We start from the raw sequence: 17,675 nt of genomic DNA, 5'->3' as shown, positions 1-17,675 counted from the left end.
TTTGCATATGATGTGGTTCCATTGGCTTCATTCTGTGATGGCCTCCAGCCCACACTGGAACACTTCACAGCTGAGTGTGAAGTGGTGGGAATGAGAATCAGCACCTGCAAATCTGAGGCCATGGTTCTCAGTCGGAAAAGGATGGAGTGCCCACCCTGGGTCAGGGACAAGTTCCTGCCCCAAGTGGAAGAGTTTATCTTATCTTGAGTGATAGGAGAAGGGAGATCGACAGACAGATTGGTACATTGATGCGGATAATGTACCGGTTCGTCTTTGTGAAGAGAGAGCTGAGTGTAAAAGCAAAGCTCTCAATTTACCGGTCGATCTACATCCCTACCCCAACCTAAGATCACGAGGTGTGAGTAGTGAGCAAAAGAATGACATCGCGGATACAAGTGGCAGAAATGAGCTTCCTCTGAAGGGTGGGTGGCTTTTCCCTTAGAGATTAGGTGAGGAGTTCGGCCATCCGGGAGGGGCTCAGAATAAAGCCTTTGCTTCTCCACATCAAAAGAAGCCAGTTGAGGAGGTTCTGGCATCTGACAAGGATCCCTCCTGGGCGTCTCCTGGGTGAGGTTGTCTGGGCATGTACTTAATGGGAGGAGGCCCCAGGGCAGACCATGGACATGTTGGAGGGATTATATCTCCCAGGTGGCCTGGGAACGCCTTGGTGTTCCCAGGTATAACAAAGTTTTTATCTGACGTAAAATGTATAGAAATTATACATATACCAACAAGACAGTGTACATATGGAAAAGATATATATAAACCTTATAAAGTTTGTATCTGTCTTGTGTGAAACTTGTATGAAAAGCATACAAGAGTAAAAACAGATATAAGATCCCTTGAAAGATTATATAATGAATCTTGTATGTTTTGGATACTTACTAAAACAATATATGAAAGTAATGAGAAAGTGGCCACTTTCATGAGTTAAGTCATATAAGTTTTTACTATTTCTTTTCCATATGGGACTGTCACAACAGCATTTGTTTTCATTCAAAGTCTTTATGGCTTTAATACCTGGGGGGCCGGTCTGTAGTCAAAATGCCCAATTTTCTGTCCCAGTCCAGCCCTGCAGGTTAATACTGGCAGTGTCACCATGCCAGCTGACTGGATTTCATCATCAGCCAGTGTTGCTCTCTGGCAGCCCGTGGGGATGAGGGAAAGGAGGACCCAAATGCAGGACTCTGGTAATGATGACAGTGCGTTTTATTTACAGTGCAGAAAATATAGACAACCAATAAATCCCTGTGTGTTCCTGACTCCTGTTCCGTGTCTCCACTCCCTGCGTACCATCCACCCGCTGCTTCCTCGTTCCTCCTTGGAAACACATACAAAAGCAGCCTTCAGAAAACTCCACAATCGCGGCAGACTAACACTTACTGGCTTGCTGAAAAACTAACAGGTAGTCACGCATAACGATCCCTTGTTGTGGAGCTCTCAGCCACACTGCTGTGTAGCTCCCCGACGATGTTAGATCAGCTCCAGGTGTGTGTGATGATCCAGATGGCAGGGCCACACCCCCACACATGCACACACACACACGCCTATATATAGAAACAAATGACAGCAGCACAATACAAGGACACGGTAACTATGGCGTTATTTTTGTGCCACTATTCTGAGTGCACATAAAAAAAATGTGAGCGCAGGTAAAAAAAAGTTTGCAGGTGCAAGTGTTGCATTTTGAGGAGAAATTTATTTTGAGTGAACAAAATTCACTCCTGCGTGCAAAACATGTATTTCAGTGTTTGCTGTTATCCACACACACACACACACACACACACACACACACACACACACACACACACACAACAGCAGCCCCTCTCGCTCGCAATGTGTCGCTCGCGCTCTCAACATTTCTGTCCGTGCGCGCTCAACTCTTTCTCTACACCGTTATATTTGTGCCACAAAACCAGCCAATCACAGACTTGGATGCAAAAAAATCTGATTGGCTGTTTTGGTCTCCAATCAGCTCGAAATGACGAAATGCAATATCCCCGAATGCATTTCGTCCAAAACTTTTAAGATATTTTCAAATATCTGCTCGATTTATAGGTGTGTCTTTAATGTCCTGTGGCAATCTGCTTTTCAAAGAAATCCAGCATGTCCTTAAAAGCAGCTCCCGACTCGTAGTTTCCCTGAAAACCACAGAACACAGTTTTCTGTTTATCTGTCAGCTGCTTTTTGGTGACTGAGAATAAACTGCTCTGAAAAATCTAAAACTGCCTCGGTAGGAGTCCTGGAAAGCCCAAGTGAATGCTTTTTCTGCCCAAAACTATCTCAAATTTTCTGTTATTTTAAGGAAATGTGTCCTGATCTTGTTTTCAGTCAGTCTACGAAACAAAGTTGAGATGTATGAACATTTTCAATGTACAGAAAGTTTTGTATATGGGCAGAAGAGTCTGTAAATGACTTAATGAATAGGTGACACATGAACATTTTAAGTTGTTTACAGTCATAACGTAATCTGACAATAGCCAGTCACATCTTAATAAAGGCAAACAAAAAAGACAGACCAAATCTCCAACATTAACATTTAAGGTTAGGTTAAGCTAAAGTTACAGCTCAGCTACAGTTAATTGTGATTCACTTACATTTGCTCCTGTAGGCTTACACTGATGGACTGGGGGACTGACTTGCTGCATTCCCAAGCAAGTTGACACATAGCTGCTACTCCCTTATCCTGGTTCTGCCTGTTAAAAAGGGTCTTTTCCTCCCCACCATCCCCAAGAGTTTGCTCTGATTGTAAGGGTTTTGTCCTGTATTGTTGAGCCTTACCCCAACAATCAGACGAACCAAGCAACAGTGGGAAGAAAAATCTCCTTTTAAACAAGAATGAATCTAGTTTGATAATTACTAATGATTCAATGTAATAGTAGTATATAATTACATAAAAGGTGAAAGAGGTAAGTGGAACCCCCACCCCCCACCCCCTAGGAGCCCAAGGCTATTTCATCATGGCACTGTTGACCATTGCAGAAATCAGGATAAATAGGAAAACTAAGCAAAAATAAAATAAAATAAAAATAGTGCATTGACTTCTGCTTACCTGCCTCACCTGAGTGAATGTGTGTGTGTGTGTGTGTGTGTGTGTGTGTGTGTGTGTGTGTGTGTGTGTGTGTGTGTGTGTGTGTGTGTGTGTGTGTGTGTAACAGAGACTATATGGAAATGTGAAGAAGTCCTATGTCAGACATCAGTTATATGAAGCGCTTCAGTAATGGCAGTGCACACTGTTGCAGTCATGCACATAATGCAATGACAATAAAGTGAACACAACATTGAGATGTGTTCCGTAATCATAGTGTAAAAGAATTATATCTGTATTTATATTTGACTCAGTAGTGTCTTCTCCCCCCCCCATAGTACTATATTCCATTATGATGATCTCATTTTGGTTGTCCCTAAGGTGCTGTTCCTAAATCAGTCAGTGGAGCTATAACTTATATCTCAGGCCCATAGCTCTGGACACACCCAGAGACATAAATGCATGTATTTTAAGAGTCCACCATTCTTTCTAGAATCTATGAACTTTTTGGTTACAATGAATAGAAGACCAAAATCACACTTAAATCCATGATCCCAATCAATGTCTTTCTTCAAGTCAAAACTTTGGAAAATTGTAGTCATGTTTTAGACCCCATCGCAGCACTGACACTGTGCTTGTTAGGGCTGCGAATGAGATCTTAAGACCTGCTGATATGGGTGAAAGTTCTGTGGTACACCACTGTGAACAAGAGACCCGACAACTCTACGGATCATGCTGTTATTTCTGCTTTCTCTGTCTCCATCCCACACACACACACACACACACACACACACACACACACACACACACACACACACACACACACACCTTAGTGTTTTTTGTAGTTCCAGCTTTTCAGCACACATCCAGCTGTTTCTACTGTCTGATTATCCACATTCTCAGAGTCCCAGCATGCTCCTTGAATAGGAGTGGCATGATTAAATAATGGTTACAAGCTGTCGACCATTCAACCCAGGCACTGCCCCCTGAACCTGCAGCCCCATCCTTCCTCTGCAGCTGAGCCACCCCCACATGCCCCCGTTGCCCAACTTAACCAGGGTGAATCCTTTATCCTAAGATTTTACGCAGGCAGGATGCGATGGCTGCTGTCTTGTCCATCTGAGAGCACACCTGCCCACCTCCCCAGTGGTACTCCAGGTACTGTACCGCCCTCCATCAACTCCTTCGGGTTAACCGTGAGCCCTGCCGACCTTAAACATTGTAAGACCGCGGCAACCTGCTGCACATGCTTCGTCCAGGTGTCAGTATGGATGATGACATCATCCAAGTAGGTGGCAGCATACAGTGGGGCAAAAAAGTATTTAGTCAGCCACCGATTGTGCAAGTTCCCCCACCTAAAATGATGACAGAGGTCAGTAATTTGCACCAGAGGTACACTTCAACTGTGAGAGACAGAATGTGAAAAAAAAATCCATGAATCCACATGGTAGGATTTGTAAAGAATTTATTCGTAAATCAGGGTGGAAAATAAGTATTTGGTCAATAACAAAAATACAACTCAATACTTTGTAACATAACCTTTGTTGGCAATAACAGAGGTCAAACGTTTACTATAGGTCTTTACCAGGTTTGCACACACAGTAGCTGGTATTTTGGCCCATTCCTCCATGCAGATCTTCTCGAGAGCAGTGATGTTTTGGGGCTGTCGCCGAGCAACACGGACTTTCAACTCCCGCCACAGATTTTCTATGGGGTTGAGGTCTGGAGACTGGCTAGGCCACTCCAGGACTTTCAAATGCTTCTTACGGAGCCACTCCTTTGTTGCCCGGGCGGTGTGTTTTGGATCATTGTCATGTTGGAAGACCCAGCCTCGTTTCATCTTCAAAGTTCTCACTGATGGAAGGAGGTTTTGGCTCAAAATCTCACGATACATGGCCCCATTCATTCTGTCCTTAACACGGATCAGTCGTCCTGTCCCCTTGGCAGAAAAACAGCCCCATAGCATGATGTTTCCACCCCCATGCTTCACAGTAGGTATGGTGTTCTTGGGATGCAACTCAGTATTCTTCTTCCTCCAAACACGACGAGTTGAGTTTATACCAAAAAGTTCTACTTTGGTTTCATCTGACCACATGACATTCTCCCAATCCTCTGCTGTATCATCCATGTGCTCTCTGGCAAACTTCAGACGGGCCTGGACATGCACTGGCTTCAGCAGCGGAACACGTCTGGCACTGCGGGATTTGATTCCCTGCCGTTGTAGTGTGTTACTGATGGTGACCTTTGTTACTTTGGTCCCAGCTCTCTGCAGGTCATTCACCAGGTCCCCCCGTGTGGTTCTGGGATCTTTGCTCACCGTTCTCATGATCATTTTGACCCCACGGGATGAGATCTTGCGTGGAGCCCCAGATGGAGGGAGATTATCAGTGGTCTTGTATGTCTTCCATTTTCTGATGATTGCTCCCACAGTTGATTTTTTCACACCAAGCTGCTTGCCTATTGTAGATTCACTCTTCCCAGTCTGGTGCAGGTCTACAATACTTTTCCTGGTGTCCTTCGAAAGCTCTTTGGTCTTGGCCATGGCGGAGTTTGGAGTCTGACTGTTTGAGGCTGTGGACAGGTGTCTTTTATACAGATGATGAGTTCAAACAGGTGCCATTCATACAGGTAACGAGTGGGGGACAGAAAAGCTTCTTACAGAAGACGTTACAGGTCTGTGAGAGCCAGAGATTTTCCTTGTTTGAGGTGACCAAATACTTATTTTCCACCCTGATTTACGAATAAATTCTTTACAAATCCTACCATGTGGATTCATGGATTTTTTTTCACATTCTGTCTCTCACAGTTGAAGTGTACCTCTGGTGCAAATTACTGACCTCTGTCATCATTTTAAGTGGGGGAACTTGCACAATCGGTGGCTGACTAAATACTTTTTTGCCCCACTGTATGTAGTGTGTGGATGCAGCACTTGGTCCATGAGTCCAAAACTGATGAGTGCTGTGAAAACGAGCGGTGGCAATCTGTTCCACGAGCATGGGGTAGGCCCTGCGACCACTCACTCACTCTGCGGTAGTCAACACAGAGCCGCATAGATCCATCTTTCTTCACCACAAGAACTATGGGGCTACACCACATGCAAGTGACTCTTCTATTACTCCCATTTGTATTATCTCAGCCAACTCCTGAACAAATGCAGAGAGGTGAATGTTGAGGTAACATGTCAGGCTGTGAATGCTCCATCAAGACAGAGGTCAGATCTGTCTGCTGAAGGATCTCTTTCCTTAGAGGAACGCTGGGCGATTCTAGACCGCCTGGGTCTATCCTCAAAGGAAGTCTGGTTGCAGGTTTCACTGTGACAAAGGACCCAGCAACTCAACTACTTTTTTTCTCACTGGGCTTTTATTTAGACTTCAAAATTCCAAATACTGATAATACTTTGTGTTTGCTGGATATATAAAAGTGTTTATGGTCACATGAACTATAAAAGGTGACGATGTGCCATTTAACCTCATTTCAGCTGAAATTCACTCAAAGGTGACACTTTGTCCCAACTGCATAGAGAAACTCCTCATCAAAGCTTTCCAGTGTAATGAAACCTGAATAACATTTTTGGCATTGCGTAATAGAAACAAGACAAGATGTTATGTTGGTGAATAATTCATACAGGAATATAGACCACTGGTCTGTTCTATCCTTCATGTGTGTGCTGTGTTCACTTTCTGCCTGCAGTCATTTTGTCCCGCTCTGTGATTTGGCAGCCTGGGGCACTATTTGGCAGACCTCCGTCATTTCTACTTAGTATATCGGAGTTGCTTCTGCATTGAGTGAGGCACTGCAGCAGTCTGCAGCTTGTAGCAGTAACACTTCAGCAGAGCAGCAGGGGACAGAGGAAGGAGAACAAGCATACCGACGTTTCAATCTTATCGTTTTTTACTTTGTTTTTGGCTTAACTTTTAACTCGACTGAGATTGTTTGATTACTAACGAATCTTCTTGGTAAAATCTACTCAGACAAGTCCCGTTTTGGATTATGTAACTGACCAGTTCAGAGTGGAAACCATCACACATTTAGCTGGTTTGTGATATGACTCTATGCTGTTTTAGTACTGCAGCCAGTGTACAGATGGGCGGCGGAGCCACATGACATTGTAACTACCCTTCCTCCTACTGCTTTCCTGTTTCACTGTACCTTGGATAATCATTGGAGCATGTCATTATAGCACAGTATGCAGCTCTAGGCTCTGCAATAGATTTGAACTACCTATCCTGCTCTCTATGTTTCGTCTGGACAAGGACAGAAATTACAGGAACATAATCAAATGTATATTTTAAACCTGTGATCTTGCAGATGACACTGCGTAGTCAGTCAAAGACAACTGACAAATGATGATTTGTTACCAACCAATTAATATGCCAGGAAACGCTTTGTCGGTTATTGTACTCTGGTGGTAGTTTTTACATGAGTGTACACCACCTGTGCACATCCCAACTGAATGGATCTTTTCTTGGGAATCTATCTTCTGAGGGGATTTAATCCATTGCTTTATAATGGAAATATGTCAAGTCTGCTTTGTTTCCCCTCTAAAAGAATCTGATTGATGGTGTTCCCGGCCTCATCGCCCCCTTCTCACTGAGTCAGTGCAGTGTAGCTTTGCTTACATATGCGTCTGCTGCTGACTGGAGAGCAATTAGTATCAGGAGTGATTTGAGAGGTTTGCGCAAAGATCAGCTGGTTGGCTGCAGTTGTTGTAAGATGTGCTGTTTGTCTCCGACAGGGGAGGAAAGGCGAGAGGGTGAAATCTGAAGGGAGGGAGACAAAGTAGAGGGTCCTTCATTCAGGAACCTGTGTGACGCCGTGCACTGAGGAACAGTGTTTAATATGTACTGCAAATTCAATACGACCAACTTAACCTTTTAAAAACACCAACAGGTGAAGTGCAGCCTGGTGTGGATTAAAGTTAAGTTCACTTTTAGGTTTACCCTTTCAGACAGAATTTACATTTTTGGGCATCGCTGGAAGGAAATCATGAAATAGAAGAACTACAAGGTGCGAGTGGAGTCAGATCCCAGACGTGGACAATAAGGGAAAAAACCTACAAACTTACTAGTCTAGTACAAACCTGCTTAATGATTGGTTGGCAGTAACAGTCATCTTTTACAAAAACACAAGCTACGTTTCTCGTTTCTTGGTTGACTACGGTTTATCGATCCGCCCAGTACTCATTAACAAGATCTCAGGTTTTGAACAGAGATGAAACATTTCTCTAAAATATAAATGTGATATTGTTCCTGTAGTTTCTGTCCAGATGAAACGCATCATAAATCACAATTTAACTGCAGAGTGAACCAGAGATCCAGGCTAGCTGGTTGTTCCTGTGTCGAGTCAAAGGTATAAAGATAAATGCATTACAGACATTCGCTTATTTAAAGCATTGCGTTCAGCTTTGTGCTCAAATTACAGGATCAAGTTTGAAGAATAAAAATTAAACTTGAGAAAATCCTAAACGGTGGCCATAAAAAATGACCCCTACCAGACTTAAAACTCCTTTTTGTCACTCCCTGCATGTCATCACTTGTCAACAGCAGGGAAACAGATTGAGGGCTTCAGAAAACAAAAACATAAATGAGCACGAATGGGAAAACTGACAAGAGAGTAAGAAAGGGATTTGAGAGAGGGAGGTGTGCTCAGACATTCTACCTTCTGTAGTATGCTGAGAAGCAGTACACTGCAGCACTGATATCAAAGCACATGCATCCTGCCTCTCACCTAACCCTCTACCATGATGTCCTTCTATTCGTTTTGTCGCATACATGAGCACACATATCCACACGGCCTCGCCACACACGTCGGAAAAACTTCAAATGTGTGTGTGTGCATGCAGAGGGATCTCAGCCAACAGACTGCTGTATTCTCCTCCTGCTGGGGAGCAAACAGTATGCAAATCTTCAGCCAGGCTATTTGTACTGAAGTCACCTTACAGGGGACACTGTTTGTGTCTTTTGTGCAGTGTAGGGGAGGACATCCCTCTTGCTGCATCACTGCTGCAGTTATGGCAATCATCGGCTATCAGTTTGGAAAGTCTGTAAAATGCAGTCCCAGGTTTAACCACAATGACTGGTTTCATTTGGCCATCACAGAGTTACAATTTCAGGATTAGTGTTCACTTTCACTGTAGCTGCAAGAATTTCTCTCTCAAAAATGTCCTTTCCCAAAGACAGCCTGCCAAGTTAGACTGAATGACAAGTGAGCTTCATGATGTAGTCACCTGAGATGGTTTCACCTCACAGGTGAGCCTGTCAGGGTTCATTGGTGGAATTTCTTGCGTTCTTAATGGTGTTGGGAGCATCAGCTGTGCAGAAGTCAGGCTGGTACACAGCTGACAGCCCTGTTTGACAACTGTTAGAATTCATATTATAGCAAGAACCAATCAGCTAAGTAAAGAGAAACGACAGCCCATCATTACTTTAAGAACTGAAGGTCAGTCAGTTGGAAAATTGATAAAACTTCTGATGTGTCTGAACTAAACGTGTCCAAGTGCAGTCACAAAAACCATCAAGCACTACGATGAAACTGTCTCACATGAGGACGCCCCAGGAAAGGAAGACCAGGAGTCCCCTCTGCTGCTGAGGATACATTCATCCGAGTCACCAGCCTCAGAAATCACAAGTCAACAGTTCAGAGGAGACTGTGTGAATCAGACCTTTATCTCAAATAGCTGCTAAGAAGCCACGACTAAGGAAGAGCAACAAGCAGAAGAGATTTGTTTAGACCAAGAAACACAAGGAATGGACATTGGACCAGAGGAAATCTGTGCTTTGGTCTGATGAGTTCACGTTTGAGATCTTTGGTTCCACTCGCCGTGTCTTTGTGTGTTGCAGAAAAGGTGAACATATGGTCCATGGATGGTTCCCATTGTGAAGCATGGGGGAAGAGGAGGTGTGATGGTGTGGGGGACATGCAGCGACATGCCATCCCATCATTTAGTTTTCAACAATGACCCCAAACACACCTCCAGTCTGTGCAAGGGCTATTTGACCAAAGAGAGTGATGGAGTGCTGACCAGACAGCCTGGCCTCCACAGTCACCTGACCTAAAGCCAGTGGAGATGGTTTGGGATGAGATGGACCGCAGAGTGAAGGCAAAAGGACCAAAAAGTGCTCAGCATCTCTGGGAACTCCTTCAAGACTGTTGGAAAGCTGTGGGTCTTAAGCAGGTCAATTATTCGTTTCATGATGCAGCATGTTTTCCTTCAGTGAAAGGACTTGAGTATACTGTAGGTGTAACCAGGCTCGATTACACTTTGGTGTAAGTGGCCCAGCCAAATCATTTCCTTTTTCCATTTGGGTCGCTCGAAGGAGCTCACTCACCAGCCTGAGTGATAGGATGCCTCCTGTGCAAACAGTCGTGAAATTTCCCAGGATTTCACAGTGATATTATATCAAAGAGGACGTGGTTGGGTATGGGAGCCATAAAGTGGTAGGCCACAGAGGGGCACAGAGTGAGATCAGCATATGCTGAGCTATAGAGGTCAGAGGCCACCAACTTTCTGCAGAAGCAATCAGTAAAGACCTGTGCTGAGTCTGCGCTTCCACAGGCCCCGCTGGTTTAGAGACTTATTACCCTTAACGAAGCAAGACGAACAGCGATCGATTGATTTTACTTGCTAGCAAGGGAAGGACCTCAGAGCAGCCCTTCTGCCCTCGGTGTCAGACCACTTCGAAGAACCATCACCCCACAGTAGCCTTTCATTTCTGTGACACAGAGTTTACACAAACACCCATTGTAACACCCCCTATGGTGCGTCATAAACCCTAAGGCATTGAGTGTGCATGTGTATGTATGCTCGTGTGTGTGTATGTGCATGCATGTGCACGTGAGTGTGTGTGTGTGCGTGTGTGTGTGTGTGTGTATGTGCATGCATGTGCACGTGAGTGTGTGTGTGTGTGTGTGTGTGTGTGTGTGTGTATGTGCATGCATGTGCACGTGAGTGTGTGTGTGTGTGTGTGTGTGTGTGTATGTGCACGTGAGTGTGTGTGTGTGTGTGTGTGTGTGTGTGTGTGTGTGTATGTGCATGCATGTGCACGTGAGTGTGTGTGTGTGCGTGTGTGTGTGTGTGTGTGTGTGTGTGTGTGTGTAAATGCCGGTGTGTTTGTGTGACTTCCTGCTCACAAAAGGGTCATAAAGGCAGGAAGTTTACTAAACAAGAAAACAGAACCTTCACACAGAACGTGTCCCTATAATAAAACGCTACAGTCTCCCCCACCATTCAACTTCATGTGGTGTGCAGATTAGCTCAAAAACAGTGCATTACAAGCTTGATGCAATTGTTTTTTCATGGCAAGTGCATCCAAACCTCACATCACCAAGTGCAATGCAAGAGTAAAGCACTGGTGTAAAGCCCATTGAAACTGGACTCTGAAACAGTGGAGACGGCAATTCGATGGATGAGTTTGGTGGCTGCAGAAAAACTGTACTTAGTGGAGGTGGAATAATGGTGTGGGGTATCTTTTTCAGGAGTTGGGCTCAGTCTCTTTGTTCCAGTGAAACTTAATCCTTCAGGTTACCAAGACATCTTGGACAATTTCACGCTCAGTTGAACAGTTTGGGGATGACCCCTTTCTGTTCCAACATGACGGTGCACCAGTGTGCAAGGCAACGTCTATAAAGACATGGATGACCAAGCTTGATGTGTACACACGTGGACAGGCAAATTAATTTATAGCTTAAGTTCTACTGGCAGCAGGACTTAAATGATCTTATAATGTGCTTTCTTCCTGTACGTTGGTGGCTGAGTGAGTCTGCTCTCCAAGTAAAATGGTTTTGTTGACAATGACAATACAGGGTGACTGACACAGGCTGATCCAGCATCCATGTTACTGAACACTGGAAAGTGTGAATCCTTTTGAAGGTGGTTTACGGTTAGCGTAAGTTTTAGAGCTGAGAAAATGGTTAAGGGAGAAAATGAATGCAAGTCAGTGTGATTTCCTCTGAAGGGATGGAAGCGCTCTTCTATGTGTGTGTGTCTGTGTGTGTGTGTGTGTATATATCCAGGGCAGCTGTAGATAGCAGTGTTAAATTAGTCCGGGATAATAAGCTGTGGGACTTGATTTGCTCCCTGCGGATTAGAAGTAAACTTCATCTGTCCATCTTCATCACTGACCTGAAAGGCAGAGGCACAGACTTGAGAAAAAGCAAGCAGATGAAAATGCTCACATACGTAGTGATTCGTTGTGAGCACACACAAACAAATGACATACATGTGTGTGTTTGAAAAAGCACAACTGCATGACATTACTGACTTTCATCATTGACCTACAGAGAGCTGCTGTTTGACATGTGAACACATGTAGACGTGGTTTTCATGTGCTTTGATTCTAAAACGACTAAAATGTAACAAAAATGTTACAATGGCTCAGTACCATCATTGAGCTTATTACTTTTCCCACTCATTCACACTGTGACATATATACATAAATGTGTGTGTGTGTGTGTGTGTGTGTGTGTGTGTGTAGATGTGTGTGTGTGTGTTTTAAAACCAAATATCCAATTGAGGGCTGTAAGGAGTATTTGTGACTATGCTCTGTGCACAGTGTATAAGCTGGCAATTGATCACCACCAAATGCAGCAAGCTGAGTACAGCCACAATGCTTACCATGGATCCTTTACAGGAATGGTATGCAGTGTGTCTTTCAGAAATTTGCAAACACTGAAAAACTGAGGACTGAGGAGGCAGGTTTTAAAAATGATGTACAGCACATGAACAGTGTGTCATGTCCTTCATCAAGAAAAGAAATGAAGCTGTGACACAGGACCTGACTAACTAACTGAAGCCTCATCAGAAATGATCTCAGCGGAATGAATCAAGAATCTATTCTTAAGGGGTGTCCAAATTCATGGGCTGCATCCTCCTGAGGAGCATTTGTAGACAGATTACGTCACAGCGACGCGCCGAAGGCTGTGCAAATTCGTAGACTCCTCCGAATGCAGCCGAAAAATGCGTCCTCCTTTTCCCCGAATTTGAAGGATGGGCCAGGTATGTCCATCGTGGCCTACCACATCCCAGAATTCATAGCGCGGCCCAACCAAACTCCAGTTTCCAGCAACTTTTAACATATTTTCAGGCGAGAAAGTAGCCGTGTAAACTTCAAATATCTGCTCGGTTTATCAAGATATCGCATACTTGCAAAAGTGCTCCGACGTTTTCGGAGACATCTGCTACCCACCAGCTCGATAGCGAGCCGGGAGGTCGAGGGTCACTAGAGCCGCCGAGAACGGCACAACTCCCTGCACATCATTTTCAGATCACCGCGGTCTTTTGCTACTCAGGTTAAACGTGATATATAAGTCACTTAGTCAACCTAAAAATGTTATTGTTGGGCTTTTTTCAGTGTTTTATTTGTTCGTGAGTAAATCGGTTTGGCTGAGATTAAAGTTATTAGATTAGATTAGATTAGATTAGATTAGATTAGATTAGATAAAATAAAACTTTATTAATCCCCCAGGTGGTTTTCAGACAGCTGAATAAACGTCAAACAGAAAACTGATTAAACAGAAGTGTGAGACGGTCGAGCGTTTACTCCAGTGTCCTGTTATATTTTAGATAGCAAGGAGCAGACAGCCGAGCTTATTAAACTCCACCAAGACAGCGGTGACGCTAATCTGAAGGCTAGACCGTCCAATTTCACAGGGGTTTACTTTGGGTCTACCCGACCTTCTGAGGACCCGGCCCACGTAGACCGCGAAGGCCGGGTCCTCAGGAGGATGCAGCCCATGAATTTGGACACGACTTTAATGAAGGGGCACTTTCTGCATCCTTTGTTTCTTCCTTACTGTGTTCTCAAATATGTTGAACCACTCAGGACCTTTGCACTGAATCGACAGGATTACTCCACACTGGCTTCAGTGTGTTGTTGGCACCCCCTCCTGTGGTAGAAGTGCACTAAAGTGAGTTGGTGATAATGTCCTGATGTTTTGTTTGAGAAAACAGAGTAAACTGTAACACCTTTCTTGTTCTCTTTCTACTGTCACTGTTTCTCTACAGTATGTGGCTTTTGCCTCGCTCTTCTTCATCCTGCTCTCCATCTCCACATTCTGCCTGGAGACCCATGAAGTCTTCAACACCATCTACAACAAAACAGAGAATGTCACCGTCGGCAACGTGACACGTGAAGAGGTACAGTAAAGTTTTAGTGACACGCTTTGCCTAACCACAGTAGGTACCGCCTTGGGAAATATATGTCTCTTTAAGTACCAGTCATGTGACAGATATTAAAATACAGTAGCATCGGCCTAAAACTTCACTACATACATAGTTGGGACAATGTTATGTCTTATATAAATGCTATTACTGACTGCCATCAGCAGCCACAGCTGTATTTGACTCAAACAGTATTAACTGCATGGCATTGACACACTCACATAGTCAGGGTGTGACAAGTGACAATAGTAACTGCATTGAAACACTCGCAGCAAAGGGGGCTAACAGCTCTGATACTGCATTCACACACGCAGCAGGTGGGAATATTAATAATAACAGCTCCATGCCATGCAAAACATTAGCATTTAGTCATTGGCAACATAGCCTACACTCCTCGTGTGTGAATGGCTCTGTAACACTGCTCTGTGATGTTTGGATCAAGGAAGGTCAGCTTCAGCCTCACACAACCTGCTTCTGTATTCTAGCATATGAAGAGAAACCTTTCTTGCATGAATATGTGGTCACCAATGGAAGTGCATGGCCTTGTCTAAGAGTCAAAAATGTCAAAAACGTCTGATTTCTGAAAGCAAACTTCAGTGTCTCATCACAAGATAGTTCTCTTAAACCCTCCTGCTCTTTGGGCATGCTTCGAGGCTGAATGGGTTTCTCACTTCTGCTGTCACTGGGAAATATTCACTGAACTGTCTGAGAGAGACAAGGTGCACAATGATGCTGTCTCTGGCAGTGAGGATCAGGTTGTTGTCAGACAGGAAGCTCCAAACTGGGGAAACCTGAAACATCGCCTGTCTTGACCTTTAGCAAGCAAGCAAGCAATTTACAGTATTTATATAGCGCTTTCAGATCAGCCACCAGCTGAACACAAAGTGCTGTACACTTGACATGCCAAACATGATACATTGAGCATGTTAAAAAAAAATGAGAAAAATAGTAATAATAATATAAGATAAGTAAAAAAAAAAAAAAATATATATATATATATATAAAAAAAAACACATTTAAAACAATAAAATCAGCACATTCGATTAAAACAATAAAATCAGGGTCAGACTGTGTCATAAGCCAAAGAGTAAAAATGGGTTTTAAGACGTGTTTTAAAAGTGAAGGGGCCTCTCTAATGTGCTGGGGAGGATTGTTCCACAGATTAGGAGCAACAATAGAGAAAGCCCCGCCCCCTCTGAGCTTCCTCTTGGACCTGGGTACCTCCAGGAGCAGCTTGTCAGCTGACCTGAGAGACCTGGGGGGTGAGTAAGGATGCAGAAGCTCAGAGAGGTAAGTTGGGGCAAGACCATTTAAACATTTAAACACAAACATGAGAATTTTAAAATGAACTCTAAGATATACAGGCAGCCAATGGAGTGAAGCCAGGACGGGAGTTATGTGCTCTCTTTTACGAGTTCTGGTTAAAGGTCGTGCAGCAGAATTTTGGACCAGCTGCAGACGAGAGAGAAGATGCTGACTAACTCCACAATATAGTGCATTACAGAAATCTAAACGACATGAAATAAAAGCATGGATTACTGTTTCAAGATGCGGCCTGGATAAAATAGGTCTTATCTTTGCCAAGCGCCTTAGATGATAAAAACGGGACTTGACAGTAGCCCTAATTTGACTATCTAATTTAAAATCACTGTCCATCTTAAAACCCAGGTTTGTAACAACAGATTTAAAATACTCTGCCAGGGGTCCCAAATCAATAGCGGAGGGTTCACAAGGTCCGCTAGGACCAAACAGAATGACCTCAGTTTTGCTGGAATTGCATCTTAGAAAGTTTAGGGACATCCAAGATTTAATGTCTTCTAGAGATGCTAAAAGTGGCTTAATAGAGAAGGTATCGTTCTGCTTCAGAGGCAGATAGATCTGACAGTCGTCAGCATAGCAGTGGAAGGATATTCCATGCCTTCAGAGGATGGTTCCCAGGGGCTGTAAATATAATGAAAAAAGCAGAGGCCCTAAAATTGAGCCATGCGGGACCCCAGACTGAAAAGTGGCAGAGGAAGACTCATACCCTAAAAAGTTAACACTAAAAGTTCTGTCACAAAGATAAGACCTAAACCATTTCAAAGCAGTACCACGAATGTCTGCAAGATGGTGCAAGCGAGACAGTAAAATGTTGTGGTCTACAGTGTCAAAGGCAGCTGTTAGGTCAAGAACATCATGATTGCCAGAGTCACAGGTAAGGAGGACATCATTAAAAACCTTTAAGAGTGCTGACTCCGTGCTATGCAAGTTTTTAAAACCTGATTGGAAGACCTCCAGGACACCATTCTCATTTAAAAAATCCATCAATTGGCAATGTACAATTTTCTCTAAGATTTTACATAAAAGACAACTTGGAGATAGGTCTGTAGTTAGCCAACACAGTGTGGTCCAGGGCAGGTTTCTTAAGCAAGGGTTGTACTACCGCATGCTTAAAATTAGCAGGGACTACACCAGATATTAAACTGCTGTTTATAACACTAAGAACAGCCTGGCCTATGCTAGGAAAAATCTCCTTAAAAAATTGTGGTGGGACAGGATCATTTGGGGAACCAGAGGGCCTCAGGTGGCCGACCACATCCTCTAAATAAGAAAGAGACACAGGCTCAAACTGGTTAAAAACAGCAGAGCAAGGGATCGAGACAGAGGGGTCAGACTCAGGGGAAGAAATGAGAGCCCGCGTGGCTGCAACCTTCTCAATGAAAAAACACATAAAATCATTAGTTTATGAGAGGCCTCCAAGCAGCCACTTTGTGGAGCATTTAAGACTGAGTCAGTAGAGTTAAATAACACGTGGATTGTGACTGTTGGAGGAAATGATCTTAGAGAAGTATTTTCTTTTAGCCTCTTTGACCGTATCCTGATAGAGGCGCCAGCAGTCCTTTAGGATTTGCAGAGACACCTGCAGTTTGTCCCTCTTCCATCTGCGTTCAGCTCTACGACACTCCCTCCTCACAGCCCGAGTGGCGTCATTAAACCAAGGGTCCGTTTTAGCCTTGGGCTGCCTGGTTATTAATGGTGCCACAGAGTCCAGAATGGTTAGGCAAGAAGATTGAAACCAGGAGCTGAGGTCCTCTGTGTCCAAGGGAGTACGATCGGCAGGGATAGACAGCTGGTTAAAAGCAGAGGAGAACTGGGCAGCAGTGGAAGGGTTAATAATCCGACAGCGGTGAACAGGAGCACCGGTTTGAGCTGTAGTACGTGAAAACACAACATCAAATAATACAGCCATATGGAAAGCAGTGTCAGTCACTTCCACATTAGACACAGGTAGACTGTGTGACAAGACCAGGTCTAGTGTGTGTCCGTGTTCATGTGTGGGACCAGGTACGGGCTGGACCAGATTAAAAGAGTCAATGAGGCTTAAAAACTCCTTCACCAGAGGTTTATCAGGACAGCGGACATGGATATTAAAATCTCCCACAATAAGAACATGATCATAGTTGGGCATAATCCCAGCTAGAAATTCTGAAAAGTCATTAATGAAATTCT

At 43.9% G+C, this 17,675-nt stretch overlaps 1 protein-coding gene across 3 annotated transcripts in view; it reads left to right on the top strand.

Moving 5' to 3' along the window:
* kcnc3a (potassium voltage-gated channel, Shaw-related subfamily, member 3a) overlaps positions 1 to 17,675 on the top strand; it is a 90,950-nt gene that overhangs the window by 14,084 nt on the left and 59,191 nt on the right. For all 3 annotated transcript variants that reach the window (XR_015128732.1, XR_015128731.1, XM_086288188.1), the window contains exon 2: positions 14,031 to 14,162. Coding sequence is in view for 1 of the 3 variants with exons in the window: in XM_086288188.1 (XP_086144314.1) it covers positions 14,031 to 14,162 (132 nt within the window). In the remaining 2 variants the exon portion in view is untranslated. The remainder of the gene's footprint in view (positions 1 to 14,030; positions 14,163 to 17,675) is intronic.

Source organism: Aulonocara sp. 'chitande type north' Nkhata Bay, linkage group LG4 (assembly GCF_057382095.1).
Source record: "Aulonocara sp. 'chitande type north' Nkhata Bay isolate Kocher_YH1m ecotype deep benthic linkage group LG4, A_spYH_male_GT1.1, whole genome shotgun sequence".
Lineage (NCBI taxonomy): Eukaryota > Metazoa > Chordata > Actinopteri > Cichliformes > Cichlidae > Aulonocara > Aulonocara sp. 'chitande type north' Nkhata Bay.
Note: the sequence above shows the minus strand (reverse complement) of the source record. Positions and strands in the feature narration are given on the sequence as shown.